Below are 16,248 nucleotides of genomic sequence, written 5' to 3'. Positions count from 1 at the left end.
GGGACTCAGTAACGTGGGTCACTGGGTGGGAAAACAAGCAGGGGGGTGGCTGCATCTAGTTTCGGTTTTGTTAAGATTCCAGGTCAAGATTAACTAAGTTAGCAAACGGTGCGCCTAGAAAGGCCAGAAACCTGTTACAGATGTGGATGGCCACGCCCCCGCAGGAACCTCCCAGCTCCCGCCCCTGCGCGTGTCCGCAGAGTCAGGAACAATAAAGTTGAGAGTGTTCAAATGGGTCCTTGTCTTCCAGGGCCTCTTGGACAAGCCTGTAAGATAAGACTCTGAAAAACTCCCCTCTGCTCTCAAATCTTCTTCGTGTTCTCTGTGATTCTTTCCCCTTTACTCGCGCTACAAAAGTCTTGAAGGGAACGGCGTGGGCTAGGGCGGTTGGGGAGCATTTCCGTGGGCAGCTGGCCGGGCAATCGCCGTGGGCAGCCTAGGGGAGGCCCCCGCTTCACGTGAAGCCCGTGCAGCAACAGCCGAGGCAGCTGCGATGAAGCCCAGGCCCGCGGGGTTCGTGGATAATAAACTGAAGCAGCGCGTCATCCAGGTGTGTATCCCGCACGGCCAGCCCTCAGAGTGGTCCGCCTTCGCTGCTCAGGAGCCCCAGAGGCCCTTTCTCGGCGCAGCTGGGAGAAGGGGGGAGGCTTCCAGTTCGGACTGACTTGCCGCCAGCGCCAGTCTGGATTCGCGCGTGGGGCTGTTGACGACTCCACTTGTTCGCGGGTGGTTCAAGCCCCTTCCTCCTCACTGTGCGGCCGAGTTGCAAGGCGCAGCCCGAGACCATGAGAGGCTGCAGCTTGATGAGGGTCTGCTCGGATCTGCCTGATCTCTGTGCAGATCCGTAAAGAGAGTGGAGATGGCGTTTGAATTTAAAACTTCCTGTCTTGTGAAGTTGGGAAGGAAATATTCCTCGAAACCTTGTAGGGACGAATTGCTTTCGGGGTCATAAAGAATACGTTAAGTTCCTTTCTTAGGAAACTTGGAGTCAGGTTCGGACACCAGTAAAGACAAGTACTCTGAATCTTACTTTATAACGGGCACTTTACCTGCCGTTTTTTTTTTCGTATTCATAATCGTCAGTGGAATGCATTGTGTGGTAAATGCCTTGGACATTTAGATTACTAAGCACTCAGTTAGAAGGAGGGAGAGAGACTTTAAGAGCTATATTCTCACCTTGTTTTTCTTTTACCCTTCCAGCTCCTATGTCTGTTTTTTGAATCTGTTTCTTCCTGTCACTTTATATGTTGGAAGTGCCTTGAGCACCCGTGCTCTTACCTTCTCTTTATCTTCTATCTATGCACACTTCTAGGTGATCTCATCCAGTCTAGTACCTTTAAATATTATACATCCATTCATGATTTCAAAATTTATATTATAATCCAGCGCTGATTTTATCTTGAATTCCAGATTGATATATCCAGCTGCCTACTCAACATCTCCTCATGAGTATCTTACAGGATTTCAGCTTAGAGTATTGATCTTCTTCTCCAAACTGTTCCTTTCTTTGTGTTGTTTTATTTCAGTAAATGACATTGCACCATCCATCCATTTGTTAAGGCCCAAAACCTTAAAAATCATTCTGACTCTTGCTTCGTGTAACCAATTAATCAGTGACCTATTTGGCTTTACCTTCAAAATATGCTTCAAACCTAATCACTTGGGCTTCCCAGATAACTCAGTTGGTAAAGAATCCAACTGCAGTGCAGGAGGCCCGGTTCGATTCCAGGGTCGGGGTGATCCGCTGCAGAAGGGGTAAGCTACCCACTCCAGTATTCTCTGCTTTCCCTTGTTGCTCAGCTGGTAAAGAATCCGCCTGCAATGTGGGAGACCTGGGTTCAGTCCCTGGGCTGGGAAGATCCCCTGGAGAAGGGAAAGGCTACCCACTTCAGTATTCTGCCCTGGAGAATTCCGTGGACTACAGTCCATGGGATCGCAAAGAGTCGGACAGGACTGAGAGGCTTTCACTTTCTTTCTAACATCCACACTCCCGTTAGACTGTTGAAATACCTCGTAACTGATCTCACTGTTTCTGGTTTTATTCAGTCTGTTCTACACAGAGCAGCCAGGGAGTTCATTTTAAAGTGAAAATGGGAGTGTGCCGGGGTCCTACTCAGAACCCTTCTGTGGACTTTCAGACATCCAGAGTAAAATCAATCCTAAATAGCCCTATGTATTTTGGCCCCATCTACCTTTTTGTCCATTGCTTTTTTCCCCTTTTGTAATCTCCCTTGATTGCACGGTCCTATCCACATGGACCTTCTCAGACTTCCTGGGCACAGGACATTTGTTTTTGCAGTTTACTCACTTAACTGCTCTTTCTCTGAATGTTCGCAGTTTGCTGCTGCAGTTTATTCATATCTCCGAGCAGTGACTCATAATGACTAACTCCAGTGGCCTCTTCTCAGTCTTTGCCATACTTGTCTGCTCTGCAGCGTTTGACATTAGCAGTTTTCCTCTCTTGGTTTTACTTTGGTTCGTTACAAAAGTAATAGGGGGACTTCCCTGCTGGTCTGGTGGTTGAGACTCCATGCTCCCAGTGCAGGGAACCTGGGTTTGAGCCCTGGTCAGGGAACTGGATCCCACATGCTGCAACGAAGACCAGGGATGCTGTGTGCCACAACTAAGACCTAGCACAGTCAAATAAATAGTAACTAAAAAAATAAGAGTAATAGGCGCTTACGGTTTAAAATAAATGGAACTGGAGGGTATAAAATGAGAAGAAAGAATTCTCTTCATCTCCACTCCACTTCTGCATGAGTAATCATGGAGAATTTCTCTTGTACCTGTTTTAAAATTTTGTATGCATATATGCACTTACAGATGTATATATTTTTTAAAATCACACTCACAGGCTCATCCCCATCTCTTCTGCTTGTTTGTTTCATTTAGTGATATGTTTTAGACATCTTTCAAGTAATACACTTGCCTCCTTTTAGCTAGCACATTAATCTATTGCTATATAGCAGATTACTCTAAAACTTAGCTGATTAAAGTGGTTTTAGTCCTGTTGCTTTTTGATTTGCAGTGGGTTTGAGATGTATATGTGCAATTCAGGATTGACTGTGGTAAATGACAGCATGCTATAGGAGTCCAGAAAAGGGGACAATTAACTGAAACTGCAGCTTTGGACACCTAGTCTCTTGCCATTGGGGGCATTTATGCAGCGGCAGTTCTCATGTGTTAGGGTTCCTTGAGAAGAAATTGCTTAAAAAATAAAAAAAAAAGAAATTGCTGTATGAAGTGGGGAACCTAGACTAGATAATTAGCAAATATTGAAACTTGGGAGTTGATCACCAAACATTCTAGGTTTAAAATCTGGCCCTGTAACTTATGGGCTGGTAAGCAAGTAAATAAGCTTTTAAAGCTTCAGATCAGTGGGGAGGACTTTCCTTGTTACTCAGTGGTCAAGAATCTGCCTGCCAATACAGAAGACATGGTTCCATCCCTGATCCAGGAAGATCCTACATGCCCCGGAGTAACTAAGCCCGTGTAGCACAACTACTGAGGCTGTGCTCTGGAGCCCGGAGCCGCAAATACTGAAGCTTGCGCATCCTGGAGCCCCTGTTCTGCAGCAAGAGAAGCTACTGCAATGGGAAGCCCATGCAGCAACGAAGACCCAGCACAGCCAATAAATAAATAATTTTTGAAAAATAAATAGGAGGAGAGTAACATCTGCCTCATAGCATTGTGAGCACTAAAAGAGAGAATGTGTAAAAGGCCCCTAGAGCAGGTTTAGCAGGCCCTTAGTAAAGTAGTTTTTTTCATATTGTTTCTAGGTCCCAAAGTCAGTCAGTGAAAGTTGCTTAGTCGTTTCTGACTCTTTATGACCCTGTGGGCTATACAGTCCTTGGAATTGTCCAGGCCAGAATACTGGAGTGGGTAGCCCTTTCCTTCTCCAGGGGATCTTCTCAACCCAGGGATCGAACCCAAGTCTCCCGCATTGCAGGTGGATTCTTTACCAGCTGAGCCACCACGGAAGCCCAGGCCCCAATACGTTTGTATTGTGTTGGCCAAAGAGTCCATTCAGGTTTTTTACTTTGGCTGACCCAATATTTTCATTCTTAAATAACCACAGTTATTCACTGGTGAAATTTGTGTGCCTTTTGGGCACGGCACAACTTCTTACACTTTGCGATCAGATTGACACTGCTATTCATTTCCTGTTCCACCTTGATTTTTATTATAGCAAATGCTGGAAACCCAGTTTTGCAAAGATATGACATCATCAGAAGGTGCTTTAATATTGAAACCATGAATTGTCTCAGGCTAGTACAGTTGACCCTTGAAACAATATGAGGGTTGGGATGCCAACATCCCCTTCTCCCCCCCCAACCCCATTCATTTGAAAATCTGTGTATAGCTATAGTTGGCTTTTTATATTTGTGGTTCTATATTGACATATTCAACCAGCCCTGGATCACGTAGTACTGTAAAATGTATTTATTGAAAAAAATCTGCTGTAAGTGGACCGGTGCAGTTCAAACCCATGTTGTTTGAGGGTTACGTGTAGTTCCTGCAGATGGACAGATCAAATATTTTTGCGTTCCTTCAAATTTAAAATATCCCTTAGTGCTCTTAGAGTTCAGTGCTTTGTTGTGGTATGTTTGGGAATCTAGGATATAATAAGCTCTCACCTACTGCCTTATAGCCATGCTGGTTATTGTTATTGCATTGCCATAGTGATTAATAGTGTTAATTAAATTCTTTGATTATGACTTGGCAATTATCTGGTGATTTTTATTTATGTTTCTAGCATACTTTATTAATGAAGAGTTTATATTAAAGTATAACATGTTCGAATAGCTCGATCGCTTAGTTGTTGATTATAATCACTGAGTTTGAATTATGGTGTTATGTTTATCATGTTTTCTGTTTTAGTACCTCACCAGTAACAGATGCGGCAAATATGTGGACACTGGTGTCTTAGCATCTGATTTACAAAGAATGTACAGGTAAAGAAATGTAGTTTCCAGATTTTTGCTTTTCTTTCCTACCATTTTGTTTTTTAAGATTTATTTGTGTATTTATTTATATGACTGTGCTGGGTCTTCCTGCTGTGAGGGCTTTCCTTTAGTGGCCGTCGGGAACTACTCTCTAGTTATGGTACTTGGGCTTCTCATTGCGGGGGCTTCTCTTGTTGCAGAGCATGTGCTCTAGAGCATTTGGGCTCAGTAGTTGTTGCTCCTGGGCTCTAGAGCGCAGGCTCAGTAGTTGAGGCGCATGGGCTTAGTTGTCCTGCAGCATGTGGGATCTTCCTGGGCCAGGATTCAAACCCATGTCACCTGCATTAGCAGGGGATTCTTTACCCCTGAGCCACCATGGAAGCCCCTTTCCAACCATTTTTTAAATTTCCATCCTGCCTAAATTTCCAGTTGATATTTATAGCTGCTGGCTTTAGTTCAGCAATCCACAGGTTTAGAACTCAGTTCATTTATACAAGCATTTATCAAGCACTAGTTATATGCAAGGAGCTGCCCTTGTTATTAATGAAAATGGCTACTTCTTAGATTTCAGCATCTTACTCACGAGGGTCAGTAGTACTACTTCTTTTCTTCACTAAAAAATGAAAACCATCAGGCGTGATCTCCTTCAGCTTCCTGACTATCTAAAGATGTGTCACTCATGTTGTCTTTGCACTAAAGATTAAATCCTTCTTTTGTGCCTCAATTCCAGGTCTTCTGATATCTTGCCTCATTAACTATCCCTGCTTTGTATGTTTGTGTCTCTGTTTTCTTCTCTCCCTTTGTCTGTATATTAGTTTGCTAAGGCTGCCATCAAAAAGCATGATAGACTAGGTGGCTTAAACAACAGAAATTGTATTCCTTAATGTTGTGGAGGCTACAGGTTCACAATTTAGGAGTTGTCAGGATTGGTTTATTTATTTATTTATTTATTTATTTTTTTAGGATTGGTTTATTTTTGAGGTCTCTTCCTGACTTGCAGATGGCTGTCTTCTCCCTGTGTCTGTAGTTGGTCTTCCTTCTGTATCCTAATCTCTTATTCTTAAGAAGACACTGATCATATTGAATTAGGGCCCACCCATATGACTTCATTTTACCTTAGTTACCTCTTTTATCTTTTGGCCATACTGCGTGCCATGTGGGATCTTATTCCCTGACCAGGGATCGAACCTGTGCCCCCTGCATTGGCAGTGCAGAGTTTTAACCACTGGACCTCCAGGGAAGTCCCTTCAGTTACATCTTTTTTTTTTTAATGTGTCTGTTTATTTAAATTAATTTATTTTAATTGGAGGATAATTCATTTACAATATTGTGATGGTTTTTTGCCATACATCAGCATGAATCCACCACAGGTATGCCTGTGTCCCTCCCATCCTGAACCCCCCTCCTACCTCCCTCCCTTCAGTTGCATCTTTAAAAACCATATCTCCAAAAACAGGTACATACTGAGATACTGAGGATTAGGACTTAAACATTATGAATTTTAGAGGGACACAGTTCAGCTCCTAACACTGCCCTTTTGCCCCCCAAAATTCATGCCTTCATTGTTTGCAAATACACTCTGTCCATCCCCACAGCCCCAGAAGTTCTTAACCAATTTCAGCATCAACTCTGAATCCAAAATCTCCTCTGAATATCATTTAACTCAAGTACGGGTGTGACTTGGAGAAGGAGGTGGTGACTCACTCCAGTATTCCTACCTGGAGAATTCCATGGACAGAGGAACCTGGTGGGTTACAGTCCATGGAGTCGGACATGTCGCAAAGAGTCAGACATGACTGAGTAACTAATATGTATGCATGGGTGTGACTGGAGGTATAGTTTCTCCTGAGGTAATATTCCTGTCCAGCTGTGAACTTGTGAAGTCAGACAACAACTTAACCTGTTTCCTAAATATGATGGGACAGGCATAGGATAAACGTTCTCTTTCCAAAAGGAGAAATTGGGAAGAAGAAAGGGGTCATGGTCTCAAGCAAGTCCAAAACCTGGCAAGGCAGAGTCACTCGACTTTAAGAGTGATTGTTTTTGACCCATCTCTCTGTCCTCTGGACTCACTAGAATGACTGCCCTGCTATTTGGAACCAAACGAGAGACAGTGCCTCTGCCTGGCCTGAGCCCCCTGGGTGCGTGGTGTCAGTGGCAGCCCTGCCAACTTTGGAGCTTCCCTTGGAGCTGCCTTGCCTTTTTTTTGAAGGGTAACACATGTTCACAGCTGCATTGTTCTTTTGGCTTGTCTTGTGGGATCCAAGAAGTCCAGTAGCCTTCCTTCATTTCATCCCTCCTCTGTCTTCTTCAGTACAAGCTGGCAACTTTGCTGCGGCTATAACCCTATTTCTAGTCAAGGAAAATTAGAGTAGTAAAAATATAAACATAGAATTTGTTTGAAAATAAGTTTATGGTTAATGTAAGTATAGTGACATAATCATATATACATGTAAGGTTATGTTCTCAATTTAGATTGAGCTTAATGGGAAAATATTGGTGGAGACCATGGTACTAAACTTCTTGTTATGTTTTTCAGTATGGACTATGGTCGAAGGAAAAGAAATGCCTTTAGGATTCAGGTGGAAAAAGGTGAGTCTTTTAGTGTTAGAGCTGAATTATTAATGAAGTCATAGAATTGTTTTAGCTCATGGCATTTTTCTTTTTGTTTCAGTTTTTAGCATAATTAGTAGTGAGAAAGAACATAAGGATCTAGCAGACTTAGAAGATGAACATCTGGCCAAAAGAGCAAGACACGGTGAAGAGGATAATGAGTAAGGATTATGGAGTGGAGGGTTTTTCTAAAACATTAACCCAATCATGTTACATTCCTACCTGTAAAACTTCCAAGTAGGATAACTTGGCTCTTCATTGCCAATAAGTTCCTGCAGAATATTTACCAAACCTCTCCAGACTTATTTCAGACATGCTGAGTACTCCCTGTTCCTCAGAGAGGTTAGATTCTTTCTTTGTGCCTTTGTGTGGGTGGTTTTCTGTAGCTGGAGTGTTCATTTCCCCTTCCTGAACTTTCACTCAACCTTCAAGAGTCAGCCTTCAAAAGGTTATTTTCTTGCCTTCCAAGCCTTTTTGGACTCCTTTCTCAACTTTTCCTTAACGATACTTAGTATAGCGTTTCTGTCATGTGGCGTATGAGATTATTTGTGTTACTTACAGAACTTTCTAGTTAGCTTTGTTTTTCTCTGTCCTAATACAATGCCAGGTATATAAAAAGGTGTCAATTAGTCTTTTGTTTAAGAAGTAATATTGTTGACTCTTCTGTGACTATATTGCAGTATAATTGACATACAATTAGTGGTACATTTTTAAAGTGTACAGTGTATTGAGTTTTGACATATGTATATACTTATTAAACCATTATCCTAAGCAAGATACTAAGTGTATCCATCAACTTCACAAATTTTCTTGCACCCATTTGCAGTTTATTTTTCCTTCCATTCCTATTCTGAGGTAGCCTTTGATTTGCTTTCTGTCGCTATATGTTTATATTTTCTAGAATTTGTATAAGTGGAATTGCAGAATATGCATTGATACTTTAAAAATGTAGATTCTTTCATTCAGGATAATGAGTTTATCAGTGTTGTGTGTATCAAAATTCCATTGCTTTTTATTGCTGTGTATGTATGTATGTATATACCACTATTTTTTAAAATCTGCTTACATATTAACCGACAGTTGGGTTGTTTTCATTTTTTGATTTTTACAAATAAAGCTACTATGATCACTTACGTACTGGCATTTTTGTGGGGAGTGTTTTCATTTCTGAATACTGGAACTGGAATAGCTGAGTCATATGGTAACTGCATATTTAACTTTATAAGAGACTGCCAGACTCTTTTCCAGAATGTTTGTATCATTTTACCTTTGCATCAGCAGTATGTGAGAGTTCCTCTGTTACCATGTGAGAGTTCTACACATTACCGACATTTGGTTATGATCAGGCTTTAACTTCAGATAGCCTGTAAAGGAAATGGCAACCCACTCCAGTATTCTTGCCTGGGGAATCCCAAGGACAGAGGAGCCTTGTGGGCTACTGTCCATGGAGTCGCAAAGAGTTGGACACGACTTTGTGACTAAGCAACAAAATGTATGTTAGCTGTGGGTTTTTTTAAAGGTGTTCTTTATCAGGTTGAGAAAGTTTCCTAACATTCCTAGTTTGCTGAAAGTTTTCATCGTGAATAGATATAACATTCGTCAAATGCTTTTTATGTGGATATTTAAGGGTTTTATTATTGGCTTTCTCCCTTTATTCTCTGAATCTGGTGAATTTTATTGATTTTTGCGTGGTAAACCATTCTTGCATTCCTGCCACAAACCCTACTTAGTCCTAATACATTATCTTTTTTATATATTTTGAAATTCTGTTTACTAATCTTTTTCTGTAGATGTTTACATCTGTATTCACATCGATCCAAATTTTTTCTTTCTTTTTTTGCTCTTTGTCAGGTTTTGGTATGAGTTCCAACAGAATACTTATCTAACCTCTTCAGACTTTTATTATTCTGGCCTTATAATAAAAGTTTGTATAATGTTACTGTTATTTTGTTCTGGAACGTTTCTTAGAATTCATCCAGAATTCATCTGGGCCTGGAGTCTTTTTTTGTGGATAGGAGTTTGGTAACATTTAATTTTGGTAGACATAGGTCTCATCCCCCCCTTTTTTTTTTCTTAAATCAGCATTGATAAATTGTACTTTTAAAAAGATTTGTTCATTTCACTTATTTTGGCGTTGAAAATTTGTGGCGTTTATTGACATAAAAGTTTTCCAGATACTCTTTTGTTTTCCTTTTATTAACTGTAGGATCTATGGATGATAACTCCTTTTCATTCTTTATAGCTGCTCCTTTTTCATTTGGCTTTACCATAGTTCTTATAATTAGTTCCACATTTGTGGACATATAGTTGTTTCCATTTTGGCACTATTGTATATGTAATAAATAATCCTTTAGTGTATGTATCTTTGTACAGATTTCTTTTTTAATGTTGAAGTCCTAAAGTGGTATTTCTAGGATCAAAAATATTTATATTTTTGAGATTTCTGGTACCTACGGAGTTGCCATCGAAAAAAGTTGCCTTGGTTTGTATTCCCAACAGTTTTGTATAAAGAGTGCATTTCTCAACATGCTTGCAGTTCTAGTTATATATACTATTATTTAATCTTTGCCAGTTTTATAGGCAAAAAGTTGATTGTGTTATTTTCACTTGTAATATTTTGATAACTAATTTTGTGTTTTCTTTGTGAATTGCTTATTTATGGATTTTGTTTTTCATTTGAGATCTATTTGAGTTTTCCTTATTGTCAGAGCTCTTTGTGTAAAATAGTATCTCTTTTTAAATGTATTACAAATGCTTGTCACAGTTTCCCATTTACATTTTATTTTTGTTTATAGTGTCTTTTAATTAGAAAAATTACACATCTTTACTTAGTCATATCTTTCAATCTGTTCTTTTATGATTTATGCTAATATACTTAGACCTCATCACAAGAGTGTATAGAATAATTACCTATACTTTTTTCTTCTATGTGTGTTACTTCATTTAACTCTTTATAATTAATTTTGTGGAGCATGAATTGTAGGGCAAAACAATTTTTTTAAAGCTTTTATTTAATCATCTGATAAGCCAGTGTGTACGTGCTCAGTCGTGTCTGACTCTTTGCAACCCTATGGACTGTAACTTGGTAGGCTCCTCTGTCCATGGTATTTCACTGGAGTGGGTTGCCATGCCCTGCTCCAGGGAATCTTCCCAATCCAGGGATCAAACCTGTGCCTCTTGTATCTTCTGCATTGGCAGGCAGATTCTTCACCACTGTGCCATCTGGAAATCTGATAAGCCAGTGAGATAGACATCATTTATAATCTCCATTTTATAGATAAGGAAGCTCAGGTTACAAAGCTAGTATCTTGTGAAGATGGATTTTTTTTTTTTTAAAGCTGTATTTTGAATCCACATTTCTCTGATTCCAAAGCCTGAATTCTTTACCACCATAGTATTGCGCCTCACTACATTTTCTTGTTTTGGGTAGTATTTTTTTTAGGATGTGGGAGAAAATCATTTACATTTTTTTCCTTCTTTTTACTGAGGTATGCTGAAAGCTATTCTGATGATTCAAGTATGGAAGATTACCCAGACCCACAGGTAAGCCAGATATTTAATGAACCAATGACCTTTGATTTTTAGAAAATCATTTTGAATCCTCCTCAGAAAAGATCAGTACGGAATAGAGTAAGAGACTGTGAAGCTCTTCATCAGTAAATAATTGAATATTTCTGTGTGGAGCATTGAACTCATGGGTTGGCCATCCTTCCAGTATTTGTGTGTATAGCCTGTAACATAGGGGAAAAGAAGGGAAGAGAATGGCCAGAAAAGTCATGATGATATGGTTATATTTGATCTAGTTGAATTGATAGGATAGTAATTGCCTACCAGCTCATTTTTATACTTCTGTGTTTTAGAAACAACCTTTCTTATTTGGTTTTACTTGCCAATTATAAATTTGTACATTAACTTGGAATGGAGGGGGTACATCTTTTTGAATAGTAAATGTTTGTGAAGTATTGTGAGCACCTACATTTTCTGACTGTAATTGTTTTGGGAAAAGTTATTGAGAAGAAAATATAGAAAACTTCTTAATACAGGTAATCAAACTTTCATGAATGCCTATTGAGTGATTTATGCCAAAATCATGTTTCTGCCAGTCAGCAAATCATATGAACAGTTCCCTGCTCTCCTTGTATCGGAAAGGAAATCCTGATTCTGTTTCAAGTACTCCAGAGATGGAACAAAAAGAAACCATTACTTCATCACCACGGATAACTTCCAGAACAGGCTCCGTTCCTTCAAAGACCCCTGCCGGAGGTTCTGAAGGAGGATGGTTTATTGACAAAACCCCAGGTGGAAAGAAGGACAGTTTTTTCTCGGATCTATCAGATGAGAAGTGTAATGATAAGAAGCTGATCTCTGAGATAGAGGTATTTTTTATGGTGGGATTTTAGCCTCGTGTAGTTGGAATACATTACACCCTCTTCACTGAATGTAATACCAAGTAGATTCTTGTGTTTTGTAAAAGGCTTAGGAACTTAAGATAGAATTTGCTCACTTCCCACTATGGTCATCATTTTCATCCTTGTCCAGGCTTCTACTCTTTCTTCCTTTAACTTTTGAAATAACCTTCAGCTGCTTCTGTGTTTGATCCCCTAGTTTATTCTACACAGAGAGATATCTTTTTTTACAAGTTAAGTCTGATGATTGTCATTCTTTTATTAAAAACCCTCCAGTGGCTTCATTCAGTCTTCAGTCAGAGATCTTGCAGTTGGCAGCCCTGCCTGACTTGGCTCCCTGCTGTCTCTTTAATCTTACCTCCTGCTCGCCTCCTCTCCCACCTCTCAGTTTGGCCTCAGCTACAACTGGGCTTCTTGCTGTTTCTAGAATATGCCGACCCTTTTCTCATTTAGGACAGTCACACTTGTACTTTCTGTTTGGAGCATCTTTCCCGAGATTCCTGTGGCTTACTCTCTCATTTCTTCTTTTAATTTTTAAATCGATTCTTATTCTTGGCTGCACTGTGCAGCATGTGAGATCTTAGTTCCCCCACCAGGGATCAATCACACTGTGCCCCTTCTGTTGGGAGTTCAGAGTCTTCACCACTGGACCACCAGGGAAGTCCCTCCATCATTTCTTCACATCTTGTTTCACTTGTGATCTTCCCAGAGAGGCCTTCCCGGACATGTAAAATAGCACATTGTCGGATATTCTGTTTCCTAACCCTACTTTTTTCAAGTACTTAAAAAAAAAAAAATCACTATAAGTATTTAAAATGACTCTGTATAATTGTTTTTGGGTCGTCGTATAAGAATGGCAACTCCAAGAGAGGAGGGACTGTTTAATAATGTGTCCCTGGCTAAAATATGTGAAGTTGTTAGTTTGTGAATTAGTGCCTGATAAACTTACTGAGTTGTTTTTTATTAGTGAAAGTTAAGGAGTAACTACCTCTGGTGTGCATCACAGAAAATTGATGATTGTAGACAGAAGGGAGGGTAGCTGCTAAAATATCTGTGTGGTTTATTTTTAGTTTCGGATGATGCTTTGAGAGATCCAACATAAATAGATACACTGTGAAAAATGGATAAAATAAATAGACACTTAAAATTTTTTTATTAAAAAAAATTTATTTAGCTGCTCTGGGTCTTAGTTACAGCATGCAAACTCTTAGTTGTAGCATGTGGGATCTAGTTTCCTGATCAGGGATCAAACCCAAGCCTCCTGTGTTGGGAGCAAGGAGTCTCAGCCACTGGATGACCAGGGAAGTCCCTTTTTTTAAATCTTTTTAAATTGGAATATACCATATATAAAGAAAAGTAAAGCTTGATGGACTATTGCAAAATGTGCACATCGGACATCATTCTTACCTGATTCTTTCAATGCCTGGCAGAGAGGGGGTTTAAGGTAATCTGTCTCCAAGTAGAGTGGCTGCTTGTGCTCCGGATCTCGCTGTCTGGTGTGGGAAATGTTAGCTACCTGTGCCTGTTGAGCCACTGAAATGTGGCTAGTGCTAATGAGGAACTGAATTTTTAATTTAAATGTAAAAACTATCAGTTTAGTTATTAGAAAACGTCTACGTATATTTTAAATAACTTGGGTATGTGAATATACTTTTTCAGCTGTAGATTTTATAAAATATAAACACATCAAGTATTTCCTGTGAAAATTTTTTGTCTGAATTAAGATGTGCAGTAGATATAAAGTATCCACTGGACTTTGACAACTTATTGTAAAAACAATGTAAAACATTTTATTAATAATTCTTAAACTGACAATATGTTGATACTGTTTTGAATATATTTGGTTAAATAAAATAGATTATTATTTTCTTACAAAATACTTTCACTTCTTTTTTTTCCCGTTTTTAAATGTGGCTACTAGAATATTTGGGCTTCCGTGTTGGTGCAGTGGTTAAGAATATGTCTGCCAATGCAGGAGACGCGGGTTCAATCCCTTGGTCGGGAAGGTCCCCTGGAGTAGGAAATGACAACCCACTCCAGTATTCTTGCCTAGGAAACCCCATGGACAGAGGAGCCTGGTGGGCTACAGCCCATGGGGTCACAAAAGAGTCTTAGCAACTAAACAATGACAGCTAGAATATTTAAACTCCCATATGTGGGTGGTGTTATGTTTCTCTCGGGTGATGCCATTCTAAGTGGTTTTCAAGCACCAAGCTCTTTGATTTGGCAAGCCTCTCCCCTCTGCTTTTGAATTATTAATAGGCCTTTTCGAAATCTATTTACTTTGTCTTTAAAGAACATTATTATTGTTGGCATGGTCAAGGACAAAGCTTGACTTTTATGTTGAATTATGTGGCTGTCAGAGCAGCTTTCTAGTCATATTTAATTTAGTGATTGATCAGACATCAGATGAATACCAACTACGTAAAAGGCTCAGTGAGAAATAAAAGATGAGTGCTATTATCTTAACTCCAGAAGCACACAACTCAGTGAGGAAGAAATAACATAGACAGGTGAGCCACTCATTTATAAGCAGATTGTATAGGCTGTACCACAGTTGCAAATTAAGTGTTCTGAGTGTGAAGAAGAGGTTAATTCTAACTAGAAGAATCTGGAAAGGAGGTATTTCAGGTGTTAGGAAGTAAACTGAGCATTAAGGTTGTGGAAAAGGACATCCCCAGCAGAGGTCACCCTTAAGCTAACATGTTGGGAATAGGTAACAGGTGAAAGTACCAGGGCTGGAATGTATTTTTATTTATTAATTTTTTTTAGTAAACCCGCTCCCCCCCCCCCCCCCCGCCTTTTTTTAAATGGCCTAATTTCAGGCATGACACATTTAATTTTTTTTTCCAGAATTCAAAAGATTCTTCTCTTCTGGAGAGTAACAAAAAAAGAAAAGGCAAGCTAAACAGCAAAGGAGGCAAAAAGAAGAAAGAAGATCTCCAGGAAGTAGATGGGGAAATAGAAGCTATCCTGCAGAAGAAAGGTGAGATGGAAGTCTTGTGGGTGGCGGTGGCTGTATTCACTGTGAGCGAGACATCGTGATTGCAGGCTCTCTGGCCTGGGGAACCTCCTATGTGTAGAGACATTTACTAGAAAATATTTCAGTATCTAATGGACCTTTGTTTATGTAAAGATTATTCAGTATAGTTCTGAGTCACTACTGAATCACTAATCTTTTCACCTCCTCCTTTTTTGTTTACCAGCTAAAGCCAAGGGGCTAGAATTACAGATCTCCAGTGTGAAGTTCGAAGACGTTGGCGGCAATGATACAACATTAAAAGTTAGTTCAGATTCAGAATTTCTACCTCAGTTGGGTGTATTGCCAATCAGGTATTCAAATGAGGCCTTCCTCTTTGTATCTGATAGGAACTGAGTATAGAAAAGGAAGCCAGGAAGGTGAGAAGGGCAAGCCTGACTTGTCCCCTTCAGGGTCACAAGGGATGCAAGAAATATATCTTCAGTTTTTTCACTGTTTCAGTTACAGTGTGCATAGGATACTTTATCAGGAGTAGCACTTTAGCAGTTGTAATGGTTGGTGTTTTTTTGTGTTTACTCTGTTTCAGTTACTATGCTAGTTACTATTCATTCTTTCTGCAAAGTATGTGTTATTACCCTTTGGAAATGGAAGCTTAGAGAGGGCTTATTGCTAATGCCTCATGACAGTTAGCAAAACTGGATTCAAACTCAGCTGTAAGTCTAAAGCCTGTCTACTGCATGTTGCTGCTCCAAAGAACAGGTCCTTTCATTCCACATTGATTCATTCTCTTTGGGGCTGTGAAGGACATCATTCCTGTTCATTCCTACAGGAGGTCTGCAAGATGCTTATACACATGCGTCACCCAGAGGTGTACCACCACCTGGGCGTCATACCCCCACGTGGAGTTCTCCTTCATGGACCACCAGGCTGTGGGAAGACGTTACTTGCACATGCGATTGCTGGGGTGAGGTTTACTGACGTTTGTTTGCTTTTGTTCTTTGGTTGTTTTTATTTTTTCTCATTGGTCAACTTGAACCAGACTTGGCGTATTCTCAGGAGGACTGATCCCTTCTTCCTTCTTTTCATGCTGCTGTTTGTGAGATGGTATTTTTTTTTTTTAATGTATCCAATTATATGGCATGGATTGGGTGGGAAGCCAAATAATATAAAGAGCCCATTTTTTAAACCATAGTTCTTGTTTTAGTTCTAGTTCTTACCATTGTTTTAGTTCTTGTTTTTAGTCAGTGTTCTTTCCCTTTAAGCTAGTGGTTTTCAAGAGCAATAAAATAAAACTGGAGGATCA

General features: G+C 39.8%; 1 protein-coding gene across 2 annotated transcripts in view; it reads left to right on the top strand.

Annotated features, from left to right (window-relative positions):
* The first annotated feature begins 403 nt into the window (after positions 1–403).
* The window catches only part of NVL (nuclear VCP like), a 90,304-nt gene continuing 74,459 nt past the window's right edge, over positions 404–16,248 (top strand). The window contains exons 1-9 of one of the 2 annotated variants that reach the window (XM_061160132.1): positions 404–550; positions 4,882–4,955; positions 7,486–7,538; positions 7,621–7,720; positions 11,048–11,102; positions 11,663–11,935; positions 14,819–14,951; positions 15,172–15,248; positions 15,775–15,909. In XM_061160132.1, the coding sequence (XP_061016115.1) occupies positions 494–550; positions 4,882–4,955; positions 7,486–7,538; positions 7,621–7,720; positions 11,048–11,102; positions 11,663–11,935; positions 14,819–14,951; positions 15,172–15,248; positions 15,775–15,909 (957 nt within the window). In that variant the 5' untranslated portion in view covers positions 404–493. Of the gene's footprint in view, positions 551–4,881; positions 4,956–7,485; positions 7,539–7,620; positions 7,721–11,047; positions 11,103–11,662; positions 11,936–14,818; positions 14,952–15,171; positions 15,249–15,699; positions 15,910–16,248 lie in introns of both variants that reach the window. The other variant, XM_061160131.1, reaches the window with a different exon arrangement.

This window comes from Dama dama, chromosome 14, assembly GCF_033118175.1.
Source record: "Dama dama isolate Ldn47 chromosome 14, ASM3311817v1, whole genome shotgun sequence".
NCBI lineage: Eukaryota > Metazoa > Chordata > Mammalia > Artiodactyla > Cervidae > Dama > Dama dama.
The sequence above is the reverse complement of the archived record's forward strand: the minus strand, read 5'-3'. Positions and strand labels throughout refer to the sequence as shown.